Here is a 16,202-nt window from a genome sequence, read left to right as displayed (position 1 = left end):
TTATATTCTTTCTCTGCTATGCATACCTTTCTTACATAACAAAAAATAAACAGAACAAGAACAAAAGGACAAGAAACAAGAGAAAGAACAAAACAAACAAAAAACAAGAAAATGAACACAACATTTTACTACAGAAAAGCATCTGAGTCTGATGAATCATATTTTCTCTCCTAACCTCTTTTAAAATTAAAGTGCAGGTAAATTTTGTATCATCTAAACTATGTCGCTGGAAAGTCGGTCAGTATCAAAATCTTTGCAATGTCTGCTATAGACTTATGTTGAAACATAATGTCTTCAGAATAATAACAGGACATATTCTGTGTTTAGCACTGCATCTTTGGTAGGGAGCAAAATAATGGATGGGTAAATCTGTGAGGGTGAAGTCATTGATGGCTGCAGCCCGGGTTGACTTAGAGGCATTAGTGTAGAGGGGGCAGACAGGTGAGATCTGTAAAGGAGCAGTCCCTGAATGCCACAGGGACACGTGCAGGGCTACCATTTCCTTTTGTGCCTATTTATTTTCAGCATGTCTTTTTATTTTTGTGTCACGCATGACTAAGCAATCAACAATCTAGAAAAAAAAAGAAAGCCAAACACTTGTTTAGAAATATAAAACTTTCCGCAGGGATGAGAGGGTTTTTCGTGAGGTTGTTTTTTTGTCCTAATAGCTTGGTCTTTGCCCACCAACAGAAATAAAGAGTTGTGCAGCGTCAACACCTAAGGTTCTTCTAAGCAGACTTGACAGTACGTCTGTAATTAGACGTGGCAGTGATGTACCCTTGACTTTGCTTATACAACAGTTCCAGCCTGCAGTGAAGTACAAAGGTAAGAGACCAAAGAAAGTAGATGGGCTTGTGCACTTTTCAGAAAATCCTTTCTGAAAGCAATGGGGCTAGAGAGAGCCATTGGTTTGACCTTGTAGGGTATATCTTATGTTTTTATGTCTTAATCTCTTCAGTACAGATAGAATCTTACACAAAGAAAGTCTTCCATAACCAACAGTGCTTTTCACATAACAATAATTCTTCACAGAGATACCTGACCTAGTTTGTTTAAAATCGAGACCAGCTTTAGGATTTCTTAGCCTGGCTGAACTGTTGGTCGCTATTTCTCAGTTCTAAACCTGCTCAGAGATCACTCAGCTCTGCAGAGCTCTGTATTGTCCTGGGCAGAGAGCCATCAAAGACAGCTATTGGGGAAACATTGTACAATACCTGGAAAATGTTTTTGCCAACAACCTTATTCAAACACAACTAATCTATGCTAGCATGCACAATGTTTATTCCTACTGAGTCAGAAAAAAAACCCCACCAAACAGGACTATCAAGTTGTTATGACCAGTATGTGGCCTTTTCTTTTTCTTTTTTCTCTAAAAGGCACTGTAAAGGCCACCAAGCCTTAGGGAAAGCTAACTAGCTGTGTTTGCAGGATGTGTTTTAAGGACATTTTTTTTGGTGTTCACATGATTCATTGCCATATTCTTCATAATAGGGTAATGAAAACTGGGAGCTAATGATTATAATGTATAATACACTAATTTTGAATAAAGACAAGGTTTCTTGTCTTCAAGACATTTCTCAGAATTTGAATAGATAAAGACATATATATTTAGAAAACCACATTGCCAGAAAATGGGTGACCTTAGTTAGGCAAGTTTTCATGAACTGCTCATATACAATGCCATAACTCTTTCCACTTTTCTGAGCAGAGACACATTTTCTGAATGTGGATATGCACATGAATGTATAAATAGTACTGCCACTTGAAAAACTGTGTCATTTTACAGTTTGGTAAACATTTACTTCTATGTTCAGCATAGTCTTTGAATATTTAAGAAATAAGGAGAAATTAACTCAAAGTTTGATAAGTGCTTGAAGACAGCACTGGAATTCTTAACCATCATTAAAGAAGTTAAATAATTAATTTAATGGTCTTTTTACAGCATTTCATTGTTTAAATTCAAAAAAGGCAACCCCAAGTCAAAAAATATCAAAAACCATGATCTAGCTTAGCAATACACACCTCATCTCACAGGGCTGTATTGCATGATCTTAAAAATATCAGTCTTATAAACTTTCTATTATTATGTGTGTATAAACATGTATGCACACACACAAAAAAACCTCATGGATAAAGTATATCAATTGAAAGAAAAGATGGAATTTCACATAAAGGCTTTTCAATGTTTTATACTAAATGTGTATTTTGGTGATAGACACCTTTTCTACCAAAAAAAAATGTAAGAATGACTTTTGTGCTTGGCAGGTTCCAGGAATGTGCAAACAAACTACTAGAACTTTGTGCAGTCATTTAGCAATGAACAATTTTTACAAGTTCAGTTATTTCAGTACAAGGGTTAGTAGTGATTCTGGTGGTGTCCTCAGGAGTTTGTAGCTCCAGAATAAGGAGCCTATGAGAGCAAGAGAGAGGGAGCACACAGAAACCACAACGGATTACATTCAGTTTTCTGAGGTATTCAGTAGAATCCAAGGTTCCACTCTTGAAAAAGCCTCTAGCCCATTTTGACTGTAAATACCACTTTGAAAAATGTCCCATGTGAACCAACGAAACCACAGAAGCCTGACTTCACAGGAAGTCTAAAACAAGTCAGTCCAGTGAAAGCTTTATTGTTCTCATATAGTAACTGAAATTCAGTCAATGTATGAAACAGTTAAAGCTGAGTCAGGTAACAGAAGGTGAAGGAACTATGGAGATTGACAAAAATAACCTACTAGACACTTCTGATTTCAGCCGGTTGTTTAAAAAGCTCACTGTGGAATTGACTGGTGAGGTTTCATTGATTAGGTCTGGGGCTCTGTTTCCACCAGCTGGGAAATACCTACATAAGATATAAGAGATAAATATTTTTGAAACTGAAAAAAGTTAAAAGTAATTGCTATGATCTTCTTTGACCCAATCTACTAAGAATTTGTACAGATTTCCCTCAGCATAGCAGTCTTGTATCAATCCTGGCATGAACATATGGAATGAATGATGGCCAATGGCACCCTGGCCTGTATCAGCAATGATGTGGCCAGCAGGATCAGGGCAGTGATTGTCCCTCTGTGCTCAGCCCTGGTGAGTCCTGTGTTCAGTTTTGGACTGTCCCATTACAAGAAGGACACTGAGGTGCTGAAGCATGTCCAGAGAAGGGCAGTGGAGCTGGGGAAGGGTCTGGAGCACAAGAGGAGAAGCAGCTGAGGGAGCTGTGGTTGTTTAGTCTGAAGAAAAAAGGGCTCAGGAGTGACCTCATTGCTCTCTGTAACTACCTGGAAGGAGGTTGTTGTGAGGTGGGAGTCAGTCTCCTCCAGATAAATGACAAGAAGAGAGGAAAAGTTGTGCCAAGGAAGGGGATTGGTTATTTTAAAAAAATTCTTCATGAAAAGGATTGTCAAGCACTGGAACATGCTTCCTGGTGAACTGGTGGAATCACCATCCCTGGAAGTGCTCAAAAGGCATGTGGATGGGGCTCTTGGGGCCAGTGGCAAACACAGTGATGCTGGGTTAATGGCTGGACTCCTAGAGGTCTTTTTCAACCTCAGTGATTCTATGATTTTATGATTGTATACTGTCTTTCAATAAAAACACAACAGGTCTATCAGGATGGCAGGTGAGAGCCCCCTCCAAGAACAATCTATCTTTCCTCTATCAAAACCAGAATTCACGTCATTCCAATAGCGAGGTGTTTTCTTTTTTTTTTTGCTTCGTTAAAATTAACTGTAGAGCTGGGCTGTATTTCTTGTCCAGAACAATTTGCACTATGTCATTTTCTTGTTTAGTTTAAACAACTGGCAGTAATAAAACAAGAGCAGGTGAATATGTTACTATGGTTCCTGTTTGTAGTGCAGAATAACAGACACAGAAAAAAGAGCAGAGAGACAGGAAGGTCACACTCTTTGCCAAGAAGATCTATCTTTTAATTCAGATTTTGGTATTTGTCAAGTCATTCTTTCTGATCATCCTTTTTTGGAAGTGCAAATTAGATTATGTGATTCTATCTCCAATAACATTTTTTGCTTTCCAAGTGTTATATGTCTAAACACAGAAAGAAGAGCATTCCAAATTCATGGGATGCAGCAGATACAACCACATTCAAACTACCTTAGAAATGAAAAATCTGTCTGGCTCATGGTTTTGACTGCTACCTGTGACACAGAAAGAAGAAAAACACCAAGTGCTCTCACAGTTGTTAATATATCATTAGCATAATTTGTGTCTGCTTTTGGTCAGATATAATATAAAATAATGTTTTCATGGTACCAGATTTATCTTCTCATGAAGAGAAAGTTCACTATGTGACTATAGTTTGTCAGATTAATGCATCCACCCTCTAACTGCCTTGTCTCCCCTACCACAGGTGAGGCCAGGAGAACACACCTGTCTCCAGAGACGCTAAACACAATTCCTTCATGACCTGTCCCCCTGACAGGTTGTTTTTGGTATAAGAAGTACAGCAGATGCTAGAAGAGCTCAGCAAGGAGAAGATGCTTTACTGGTAAATATAAAAATGAAAGGCCTTGTTTCCCCAGTCTGTCCAAAACAGACTTCATTGTAGCAGGTGTGCACTTCTTGGATGCATTTCATCTTGTGCAGCACGTTTGGACTGAAATATTGCAGCAGACAGAAGTCAAGCCATGGATTTACCTTTTTTTTTTCCGTATTCACACATATTGTTACTAATTTCATCCAAGTCATCCACCTATGAAGAGATAACTTAAGCCAAAGGAAGGAAGGAAGGAAAATGACATTTTTTTCTTAGCAAGAAATCGTGCACAAATAAGAAGTGTTTGACTTTCGATATAATTTTATTCTGTTATATAATACAAATATACTAGCAAAATATAAAAAATGCCACCTTCACTTGTAGCATACAACTTCTTCCAATAACCTTTGGTCAAAGGAGAGTACAGTAAAGAAATCTCATTCTTTCTCAGTTCTGATAGCCAAGGATACATAAAAATGCCTGTGTTGTGAATAGTGTTTATTTTTTTTTCCCGTGTGAGATGTTGCAAATCCTTTCTGCCCTTTCCCCCAGACATTGACCCACCTTATCAGCTCTACTTCAGTCATATCAGACAGTCAGAGACACCCAGGAAGAAAAAAGAAGTTATCTAAAGAAGTCTCTTACTTTTCTTCTTGCTTTACTTCAGTCTCCTTCTTACCAAGGAAAAGTAAAAAAAAAAAAAAAAAAAAAACCAACCAAAAAAAACATAACAAACCAAAAGGCATGCCTTTCTCCCTGATAAAAATTCACAGACACTTCAGCAAGGAGACAAACTGGTCTGCTGCAGAACTTGTTGAGAGCAAGCAATGACCCAGCATTATTCCCTGCCAGCACTGACAATACAGTGCCAGATGGACTATCTGATCTCTAACTGTCTCTATAAGAAAGACCATGTCAATATGTTGATAAAAGAGGGCCAGATAGATTTGCTTGTTAATACTCTTGAAGGTCACAGGCAAAACTGAAATGATAAGCAAAAGAAATTTGACTACTCTGCAAGCACCTCTCAAGCATTTATTGACTAAATTTACAGAGTGGCCCTGTCATCTGTCACTGTAGAACCTTTCATGCCCCTCTATTCCCTTGTTTCAGTGACTTTATGGAGTAGCTATGCATGCATATGAATGCAATTTTTAAAATAGTTTCTACACAAACATGCTGAAATCAGCTGCTAAAAAATGTGATCAGTCTGGTTTTCTTCCCAAGCTTCCTAAGAGTCACACCAGGCGTTAAGTCTGTTTCTCAGAACAGAATAGCCAGTGTTTCTTTGTCTAATGAGATGGAGATGCAATCCGGAAATAGAATTCCTGTTGTCTCTGCAGATGCACAGAAGCTAGCTAGTGCTACAAAATGTGCATTCAATTAAGTCAAAGACTGTTGATCAACTGTGCCTGGCAAATATTGCAAGCATAAAAACCACACTGCAAATACATGGCAAACGCGCATTTTGGCAGGTGAACACAAGATTGTGAGTCTTCCATTCTTTTTCAGTTCTGTGCTGGGACCACAAAGGATCCTGCCATACAGGATGCAATGATGCATTAGAAACTTTGCGTATTTCCACAAATGTCTATATCATGGCCATGAAAATTCGCCAGCACCAAAGGGAATTAAAACCAAAAATAGAGAGATGAGAGAAAATAAACTCAAGTTGTGTAGAGACAATTATTTAATCTTTAAATTTAATAAAAGAGATGCTAGAACAAACTTTTTTCTAATTGCAGTCTTTAGGGAAAACAAATAGTGGCTCTTTAAACCATCATTACCTTTGTTCTTACTGTTTCACTAGGATAACAGGTGTAAACTACAGAGGGTGGGTGAAAAGGAATTCTTGGAGGAAATTGTAGCAAGGGATCTTCCAATTTGATACAAGGCAATAAAAATCCTCATTTTGAGGATGAACAGCTCAACTTTAAATGCTTAACTAAGCAAAGAGGTCTAGCTTTATTTTGGCCATGTTTGGTTGGGATGACTCTTCAAATCTCCTGCAGAGGTCCCATCTAACCTCAGTTAGTCTATTGTTATATGTGTGTGGGCTGACAGGCTTGTACATATGTGATCACTAAAGCCAAGTGATTTAGAAAGAAATCTGAGAAAAGACAACATGTTTAAGCCACATTAATCTTGCTGTGAAATAAAAACCTCATTTGGGAGAAATTACTTTTTCTGAGAACTGGAAAAATTCTCCATTGTTTCCTCTCCAGTGTTCTAACAATCTATAGAGAAAAAACTTTTCTTGTAACTTAGTCTTTACTACAAAGGGAGAAAGGTATATAAAAAAAGTTAAAAACAATAAAATTGATTCAGTAACAAGTGAAAAAACAGAGGTTACACAACAATGCACTTTGGCAAATTTAACTTTGTATTTGAAGCTCTAGATATAGAAAGATAAGGACATTAGGAACTGAGATGTTGTATAACTGAGAAAAATTACTTTCAAAGTATTAACAGCATGAAGAAATCTGATGACTTCTAAGAAAACTAGCTCTTGAAAGAGAGCAAAGGCCAACCTGAGCTAAATTAGAGCCTAACACCATTTATCTAGTGATTCAGAAAATGCCTTCCCTGCAGATTAATTTCCCCAGCTGGAAGAATTTTTTTGAACACGACAATTGAAAATGTTGTCTGCCTGAATACAGAAATAGAAACAGCTGGTCAAACTCTGGAAATTAAGGTCTTCAGGTTAGAGATTAATCTTAGAGTTGCCCTAAAATGCCTCTAGCAAAAATCCTACAGCTGATAAAAGACTAGTATAATCATATCTGAGCCAATTCTCCTAGCCTGTGGCAGTACAGTGGGCAGATCAGGTCAAAGATGATGTTTCAGGTCCAAATGAGATTTAACGGAAAGGCTGCATCACCATCCCTCTAAAGTCAACATTCATTCTGGGACTAATAATGAATGTCGCTTATGGCATTTCTTTAAACAGTGATAATTTTCTCCAAAATATACCTCTGGAACTGCAGCCAGACCTATTTCAGCAAACATTGACTCTGACTTCAACACACAGAAGTAACTGTGCAGTCCAGGCTGATTCAGATCTTACTCATCATTACTAGGGAGACAAGTAACTGATTCTGTGGGATTCCTGGTCTATTTCAGAATATTTAATAAGATCTGGCATGCTTTGAAGGGGCAGAAGAAGATGGGATGGATAATTAAACTCTGTGAAAATTTAATAACTTCATCTGTAGTCTGTTGTTGCATCCACTTTTGCCCTTTGCAGTACTCGCTGCCATTAATTTTATCCTAAGAGCAGAGATTTGCCTCCAGAGAAGATGCACATAGTCTAGAAGGAACCATTTGAAACTTATCTGCTAGGGACTCACCCATCATTTGGAAGAAGATGAAAAGGTGTAAAGGTAGCTTGCTTTAACTGATTAACTGGTAACTGCAGCTGGTTAAGCTGAACACTTATTCAGAGCAGGGGTCATACATTTCCACTCTCTGGGTATCATCTGATACACGTTTTTATACACATAATAATGAACCAACACAGCAGTAACCAACTTGATCTTCACAGGTGATTTTTAAACAACTGATTAGTATATATCACAGAAGGAAATTATTTAAAACAAAATAAAAACCCTCCACACTCTGCCTTCAGTAATTTATTTTCCTGTGACCACAGTGTCTTTTCCTTGCCCACGCCAACTAGTGCTATCACCTCTAGGACCACCAGAGGCTGAGTGTGGCAGGGCAGTACCCAGCAAGAGAAAAGGTCATGACCTGTCCCAAACCCATTTAACATGACAGAGAAATTTCATTTCACACAACATGAGTTACTCACGGCTCAGCCTCGATGCTCTGGTCAGCAGCAATGTAGTTGGCAGGGATGTAGCCCGTGAGCTTGCGGCCAGGACAGACTGACCCCTCTGGCAGGAGGAGCTTGGCGTACCACCATCCCTCATGGGATGCATTCAGCACTTCCAGCTTATCCCCAGCTCGGAAGCTCAAGTCATCCTCCGTGCGAGCATCATAATCGAACAGTGCCACAAAGTTGCAAATGTTTGCTAGCTCCTGGCCAGGCAGTGGAGGTAAAGGCTTTTCTCTTATCTTACTCTCTAAGTCTTTCTGTCCTGCTTCAAGGTCAGGTTTTACCACAGCAATGTTGGCAAAGACCTGGCCCCCTTTGTCTTCCTGTTCACTGTTTGTCCCAAAGAATAAGCAGGGAAGGTAACGCTTCAAACAGGGACAGTGCTTCCTGAAGAAGTTTCCCATCTTGATACTTTGTTGCTTCCTCTGCTTCTGCTTTTCTTTTGCTTTTCCTGGTTGCAAGACCCTTAGACCAATTTTTGCACCATCCACATCTTAGCTTTTTGCAGACTTCTTCTCCCCCTTCTCCTTTGGCATAAAATGAAACAACTCTTGGCGCAGCTGGAAGCTCCTCTCTGGGTCCCACGGAGAGCTCATTACAGACGGCTCCCAGGTAGGGAGTGAAACCTAAGCATTCAAGTGCCAGCACAGGTATGGAGGGAATTTTTCACTTCCTCTTCAGAAAAAGGAAAGCAACACAACAGCTGTGCTGGGCTGAGCTCTGAGAACAAAGTGCGAGCCTCTTCTGTCGAAGCAAAACAATAAAGCCAGAACACGTAAATAAGGGAGGCTTTTCAATTCCTTCTGCTCGGGATGGGTGTTTTCTTATCTCAGATGTGGTCTGGTCATGTGATCAGTGGTGAATGTCTGTCTTGGCAATGATTAACCAAACTGACCTGCCTGCTTCCTCAGCAGTCTGACGTGGACAGCTTGAATGTATATTTCCTTTTGCTCCCGGTTTGTACTGGTTTCGGTTCGCAGTTTGCTCCCCTGAGACTGGCAGACGCCCTCAGCAGGAGTGCACCTGTGGCTCCTGCCCTCACCCACGCCCAGGCGCATTCCCTGCCAAGTACCTGCCCTTCAAACAAACGCTATGGCTTTTTTTTTTTTAATTCAGCTGGGATGGGCACTTTTTACAAGGAAAACCAAAACTATATGGCTTACAGTAATAAAGCAATATATTTTAAGGCATTCCTTATTCTGCATTTTAAGGAAACCAAGGCACTAGCCAAAAAGCATTTCTCTAGGTGGCTGGCTGATTAAATCAACCCTATATAAAAATAATGGCTGTTTTCCAGTCAGCTTGTCAACAATGCATTGACCAATATATTCCCATTTCTGAAGTGTCTCTAATCCAGCATACAGACCAAGCATGGGTGTCTGGATACTGTGTGGCTGTGCCAAAGCAGGCTGAAGGGTTGGCTGTCATATCACAGCAGTGCACCCCAAGCTCTGTAACCCCTGGAAATCACCACAGCCCGGGGGACACGGAATGACTGGAACAGGTGCAGGAAGCATAGAAGATACAGAAATAGCCTGTCTGCACACAGTGGTGGAATTTCAGTAAAAGAGAAACTTTTACAAATCAGAGTCTATTTATTGAGATCAATCAAAACTCACACATGGACCTATAACTTCCTGGTGATTAAAAAACTGGGTCCTATATTTTTCTTTTCTTTCCTTTTTTTTTTTTTTTTTGGTCAGGAAGCTGACTTCTGTGGTTTTATTTTACTAGAAAGAAAACACCTAAATAACAGAAACTAAAGTCACTTGCAACCATCATGTCTCTCATTCATTTGAGTGAGAATACCAGTGGCAGAAGCAGTAGGCAGCTGACAAACTAGAGGCTGTGGGATGACTAAAAGATATCTCTATTGAAAGTGATAATGTTAGTATGAGGTGCATCTCCACTGAAGAGGAATGGGGAACTGTTTATAAACACTTCTGCAATGCTGCAAAAGAAATTAAATAAAGGAGGAAGTACCATACACATCAAGTTACCACTAAAAACCTCATCATCTTTAGGGTCTGATAAAAAAAGGTAGGCTGATTTGGCAGATTATGATAATCTTATTTCATTTCTGAAGCACCACTGGAGATAATTTTTCACCAGCAATTATTAACCACATAATAGTAAGAACACAGATATGCAAGAGATATTTGCTTTTCCTTGGTGTGAATAACACTATCCAAAGGAAAGAAAAGCCTGTATTGATAAAGATACTATCTTCATTAGTCTTGTTTAAAGAATTGATTACATTTACTGAAATCAAAGAATATTAGATACTACTACTAAGTAATCTCACAATTTTCAGTTTGCACATTTGATCGACTTTTCCTGTAATGATTTTTAGTTCTGGCAACTTGGGCATTAATTTGACAAAGCTTTGCAAACTCATTTACTGCCCAGAGTAGTTTCATCATGACAACAAAGACATGTGCATCATACAAGATCCAGCTGTACAATGCACAACCGTTTTCAGGACCAAGTCCCACTTTTACACTCAGGAACTAATATACAAACACATTAGAAATCACACTGCATTCGTTGAGACCACTCAGATAAGTATGTATAACTGGAGCTACAACAGGGGTTAAGCCTACAAATAATTATGTATATGACTACCTTATCTCAAAGAGCTCCAGGCATTAAATTCATCTTCTCCCTCAATCTGTGTCCCTGCTTGGCTTTAGAAGAACAGAAAGACTTTTTCTTGAAGTGATCAATAAGTATAAATCAGATTCTTTTCATCCTGATCTTCAGGACCAGTTCTAAGTATTAACCGAGTAGACTTTAACAAGTAGCCATTAAAATCATTAATCAGATTTAAAAGACTTCTCAAAAAGAGAGAAGATTGGAGTTGTTGAGAACCACTGAGCAGATTTCCTATCCCATGTGGGACAGGACAGTAAGTGAGCTGTGGTGGCCACACCACAGCAGCTTTTGCAAGGGTCTTTGCTCCCATCCTGGTGACTTTATTGAGGATTCACTGCATTTCTGAAAATAAAGAAGATCTCTTAATGGTTAAGAGACTATATAATTTTATCACAGGCAAGAAATGAAAATTAGCATGTAATAAAAATGTTCTTGCTGGTTTTACAGAAAAAAATAAAATCTGATAAATCCCATAATCTTAATTTTCATATTCACTGTTTGGAGCAAATGAGGGTAATAATGTATATTCAGGGGCTTTTCAATATAAACTGTTGTCCAAGTCCTCTGCATTTGAATTACATATAATTTGACAGAATAATCTTTGCATTACCTATTCTTTGGCTTAACTTATTTCTTTTGTCTTGCATCCCACTATATTTTCAATTTTTTGCAGATTGGGCCAAAGAGTTCTGCATTGCTCTTCGGCCTTCTGTAACTTTATTTAATTTGTTTAGAAGTCTGAATATCAGAGCAGAAATTGTTAAAAAAAATAAGCCACTGGAGGTAGAGTAACTGTAAAAGACTTAATCAGAGATTTTGATTAATTTTATTGGCAAAAGTGCTTTAAGAAGAATGCAAGGGTCTCACCTCCTTTGTGCAGCCAGCACTAGCTAGCAAAAAAGATGAATTTATTATAAGCAGAATGGCACATTTACAGTATGAATACTAAATTTAGTATTCTGGTCCCTATATTTAAAAAAAACATCAAATACTAATATTGTAAATAATTTCTTAAAATATTCACCTTGAAATAAAGATTAATCATTTAAAAGCTGTGTCTGACAGGACTATACAAACTTGGACTTTAGAAATCAGAGCAAATCTATTCAATTAAGCAGTATTTTCCCCCTTCATGGTAGGTAATTTCCCATTGCTTCTAATGTATATTTCCTTGTTCCATAAAGAAAGGAGTGTACACTGACGCTATAGGTTTGAGGATAACAGATATTTGAAGTTACTTTTTATGTTTTCTATATATTGCCTATAAAGTCCAGCATAAGTAAGACTTTTGCAAGGAGCTTTGCACCTGCTTAAACAATTAATCTGAAGTCCTCTAAATCCATTAAATCATATTCTAATTAACTTAGAGTCAATATCCCTTAGGCCTTATTCTACAAAACAATCCTGTTTAAACGCGATGGTGAAACATTTTTCTTAGTTGACTGAATGGACAGAAGAATAATGTGCTAACATTACATCCTTTAGTAAACTTAGTACAAAACTAATCTGCAACACTGACATTAATTGAAGTGATCTTAGAATCAGGCCCTACTCTGCATGAATTAAGGTATCAGACAAAGTTGTATAAAATAAGTACAGATAAGATTTGAATCCACAATATTTTAAAAGCCTTGTTTTGATAGAAGTTCTATTTGTGTTATATGCCTTCAAAAATGATTTTGTATGAGTTTGCATTACAGATAGTTCCTACAATTATTGGTTTGTATGTGCTCTGTGTGGAACTGTTGGCATGAATACATAACAACTTAGGAGTTTCAGAAAAAATTAACCCTCCTTCAACACATAAATATGCTGGTTCATATTTCAGAGACAATGAGTGAACATCACTGAGACTCAGTCTTCAGTACTGATGATACATGTAGTTTGAAACCATTCCCCTATGTCATGCAGAGAAGAATTGTTGTCTGAACAGCTCTGCTAGGGAAAAAGAATATTCCAAGGCAATATTAATCAACAATTTTTTTATGAAATATGAGTCAGTTGAAATTGGAAATTGAAAAAGACAGTGGTTTTTCTTAATGAGATCACAACAGAAACAAACATTTTCATTCATAATTGCGTTGAATTCTGTAAAAGGAAGTAAAAAACTCCATGTAAGGAAATTAGAAATTAAGGTATAAAATACAAGAATTGTAATTAAATAATCTATGATGCCTGCAGCATCACTTTCCATACAGTATAATCTTTTTCAGGACAGAAGCTATACTGCTGCATTTAATGTATGCTAGTTTAAATATTCGACATTATTACCTTGCTTAGAAAAATTTCATAATGCATTACAATAAAGCAAGCCAAACCTTTCAGCAAAGCAAAATATTCAAATAATGTGATCTTTAAAAAGTTAGCAGAAAACCAAAAGCATATGGCTTTAAATCTGTTCTTGGGGAATAATTTAAATGACTAACCATTTTAAAGTTGTGTAGTTTTTTTAAGGTAACAAACTGAAATAAAGCACAGTGATATTTTTTATTACAGCTGTCTTTTCAGCTATATTTCTTTCCATTTGCACATTAAAATGGAACATATTACTACCACTTTGTAGCTTTTTTATATTCCTTTTAATCAGCACTTCCATTTTGTTTCTCTAATTTGCAAATTGCCTTTTTTCAGTGAAAATAAATTATGTGTGTAATTTTACTCTTGACAAAATTGTTTACTCCTATTGATTAATCACTTTCCTGGTTTTGTCTATTATCTTAAACCATAAATCCATGAAGACATAGAGTTACATTTGATTCTGCATTTTCCAACTTGAAATCTTTTTGCATTTGTAATGAGAAAACTCTGGCTATTTATTTCCAAAAGGCTGATCCAGTAATCCATCTCTACCCTAGAAAAACATTAAAAGTATACTTTCAAGTGCTTTGGTGATGAGGGTTGCTTATTTATTAGCTGAATTTGGGCCTGAAACACGCTACATCTGACAACAAATTAACAGAGAGAAATAAGGTTCTGTCAAGGATTGACAGAATAGAGACTTCCTCTATTTGTTCAAACAAACAGATCCCACTTTGCCCAAATTTAATGTGAGTTTTGCCATTATCTGCAATGGGACCAGACCTCAACCATTATTTTTCATTTCATTGTACATTATTCTAAATGATATACAGCCCACAGTGTTAAAAGTTGTAACTTAATTTGCTTTCTATGAAGCAGCCTCTCTGAATAAAACCAAAGAGCTGTAGCTCTCTAAGGCATGAAAAACACTTCTAATCAAATTTATCTCTGTGTGGGAAAAAATATGGCAAGTGGATGACAAAGAATTATCAGCAAGCATGACTTTGCCATTCTTTTAAGAAAATGTATTCCAAAGCTGACCCTGCTATGAATAGTCTTTAAATTTAGAATGTGTATTTATTTATGAAGATTTTATCATGGGTCAAGATCATTTCTCACATAACTCTATCAAAGTCTGTATGCTACAACATAGATGACTTGAGAACATGATTTACCATTTATATCTGAAGTTGGAATTGCATCAAAAGAAACAGAGAAGTCTAAAGAGAGATGGAAGTAAAGGAGCAGTGTATCAAAGTACTGCAGTCATTGTTTCACCTGCGAGTGAAAGTGCTTGGGGTTTTTTTTTCCAAAAATAAAACCATCACTCTCTCCTGACGTCCACTGTACCTCAAAAAAGCAGCACCTCACTGAGAGCTGAAATTTACTATTAGAATATATTGATATACCATAAAAAGGAACACATTAATTACTTTAGATCACTGAAATGTGACATGCAAAACCAGTAGAAAAACTAGCTGCTAATTTTAGAATAGAATAGAACAGAGCAGACCAGAACAGTTCAGCTGGAGGTGACTTGTAATGATCATCTGCCTGACCACTTCAGGACTGGCCAAAAGTTAAAGCCTGTTTTAAAGGACAATGCCCAAACACTTTTAAACACTGACAGGCTTGGGGTGCCAGCTACCTCTCTAGAAGACCATTCCAGCGTTTGACCACCCTCTCAGTAAAGAAATGATTCCGAACATCCAGCTGGAACCTCCCCCAGTTCAACTTTGAACCATTTCCACACACTCTGTTACTGGATCTCAGGGATAAGAGATCAGCATCTCTCTCTCTCATCCATCTTACTTTTATTCTTCCTGCTAGATCATATTTAAACAAAACTCATTTCCATGAACTGTGCATACATTAGGATTTTATATATCTAAAATCTCTCTATAGGAAAAGGACTGGTTCTGTAATCACTTCCCATGACTATATGAATCCTGTGCATGGTCCACCCACCCTCCTGACTGAGTGTTCCTCTCTCTTTGTATGTTTTCTAAATAGTTTTCTACTTCCTGTTTTCTTCCTGCTGTATCTGCCTTTCTTGTATAAAGGTCATTACCCAAAAGGTAAGACACTCTTTATAAGCCAGAGGAAAGGGAATTTAAAGTGTCCCACAGCAATCTCAGGATGTGCACTTACATATTTTCCCTATGAAAAGTAAAGGATAGGCAGAATGAAAGCTATAAAGCTGGAATATGCTTCAAAACTATGTTAGGAAGTAGCAGAGGTATGTGTTGCACAAACTGATGCAACTTGTCTTGCAAATATGTATCTTCTTACTGTTCTTCCTTTTCTTTTTTTTCAGTATTCTTCTCTCTCTAGAGATATAGAAAATTTCTATATAGTTTCCTGCCTCCTCTTTTCATCTGTACAATGAGATGCTGTACAAAGAACATTACCCAACATGCAAGACATGATCTTTATAAACACAGGGAAAGGGGATAGGAAGCCACCAGCTTTGGTGATACTGACTTTCAGTAAGGACTTCTCATGAAGAACTCTGTCACCTTCTTTCTCTGAAATTTTTTTCCCAAATTCATATTCCTTTGTCTTTGCTTCCACAGCTTTAAACCTTATCAGAATTGCCTCTTCCCCTGTCAAGAACATGAAGGTAGCTAAAGGCAGACATACACATTTCCAAAAAACAGAAGAGGTTGCTCTGACCTGCTTCACAGACACACATAGAAAGAGAGTACAGATATTTAAGCCGTTATATCAGCATGATGGACTTTTCTTGATGTTTAGTATATATTCCTCTACATCACCTCCTTCTTATCAAAATACAGCATACTTATTTTTATCCTTCCATCAGACCACTACTAGACATCTTCTAGAAGCAGAACAGTAAACATGAAATCCCATTTATATTCAAAATAAGCTCTTGTATTTTAGATTTATAAGCATTAATATTAGCTT

General features: G+C 37.4%; 1 protein-coding gene across 1 annotated transcript in view; it reads right to left on the bottom strand.

The window, feature by feature from the left end:
- The window catches only part of FRK (fyn related Src family tyrosine kinase), a 45,094-nt gene extending 36,369 nt beyond the window's left edge, over positions 1 to 8,725 (bottom strand). The window contains exon 1 of the mRNA XM_030945158.1: positions 8,295 to 8,725. Within this exon, the coding sequence (XP_030801018.1) occupies positions 8,295 to 8,725 (431 nt within the window). The remainder of the gene's footprint in view (positions 1 to 8,294) is intronic.
- Positions 8,726 to 16,202: the final 7,477 nt, after the last annotated feature.

The sequence above is a fragment of the Camarhynchus parvulus genome, chromosome 3, assembly GCF_901933205.1.
Source record: "Camarhynchus parvulus chromosome 3, STF_HiC, whole genome shotgun sequence".
Lineage (NCBI taxonomy): Eukaryota > Metazoa > Chordata > Aves > Passeriformes > Thraupidae > Camarhynchus > Camarhynchus parvulus.
This window is presented reverse-complemented; position numbering and strand designations above follow the sequence as displayed.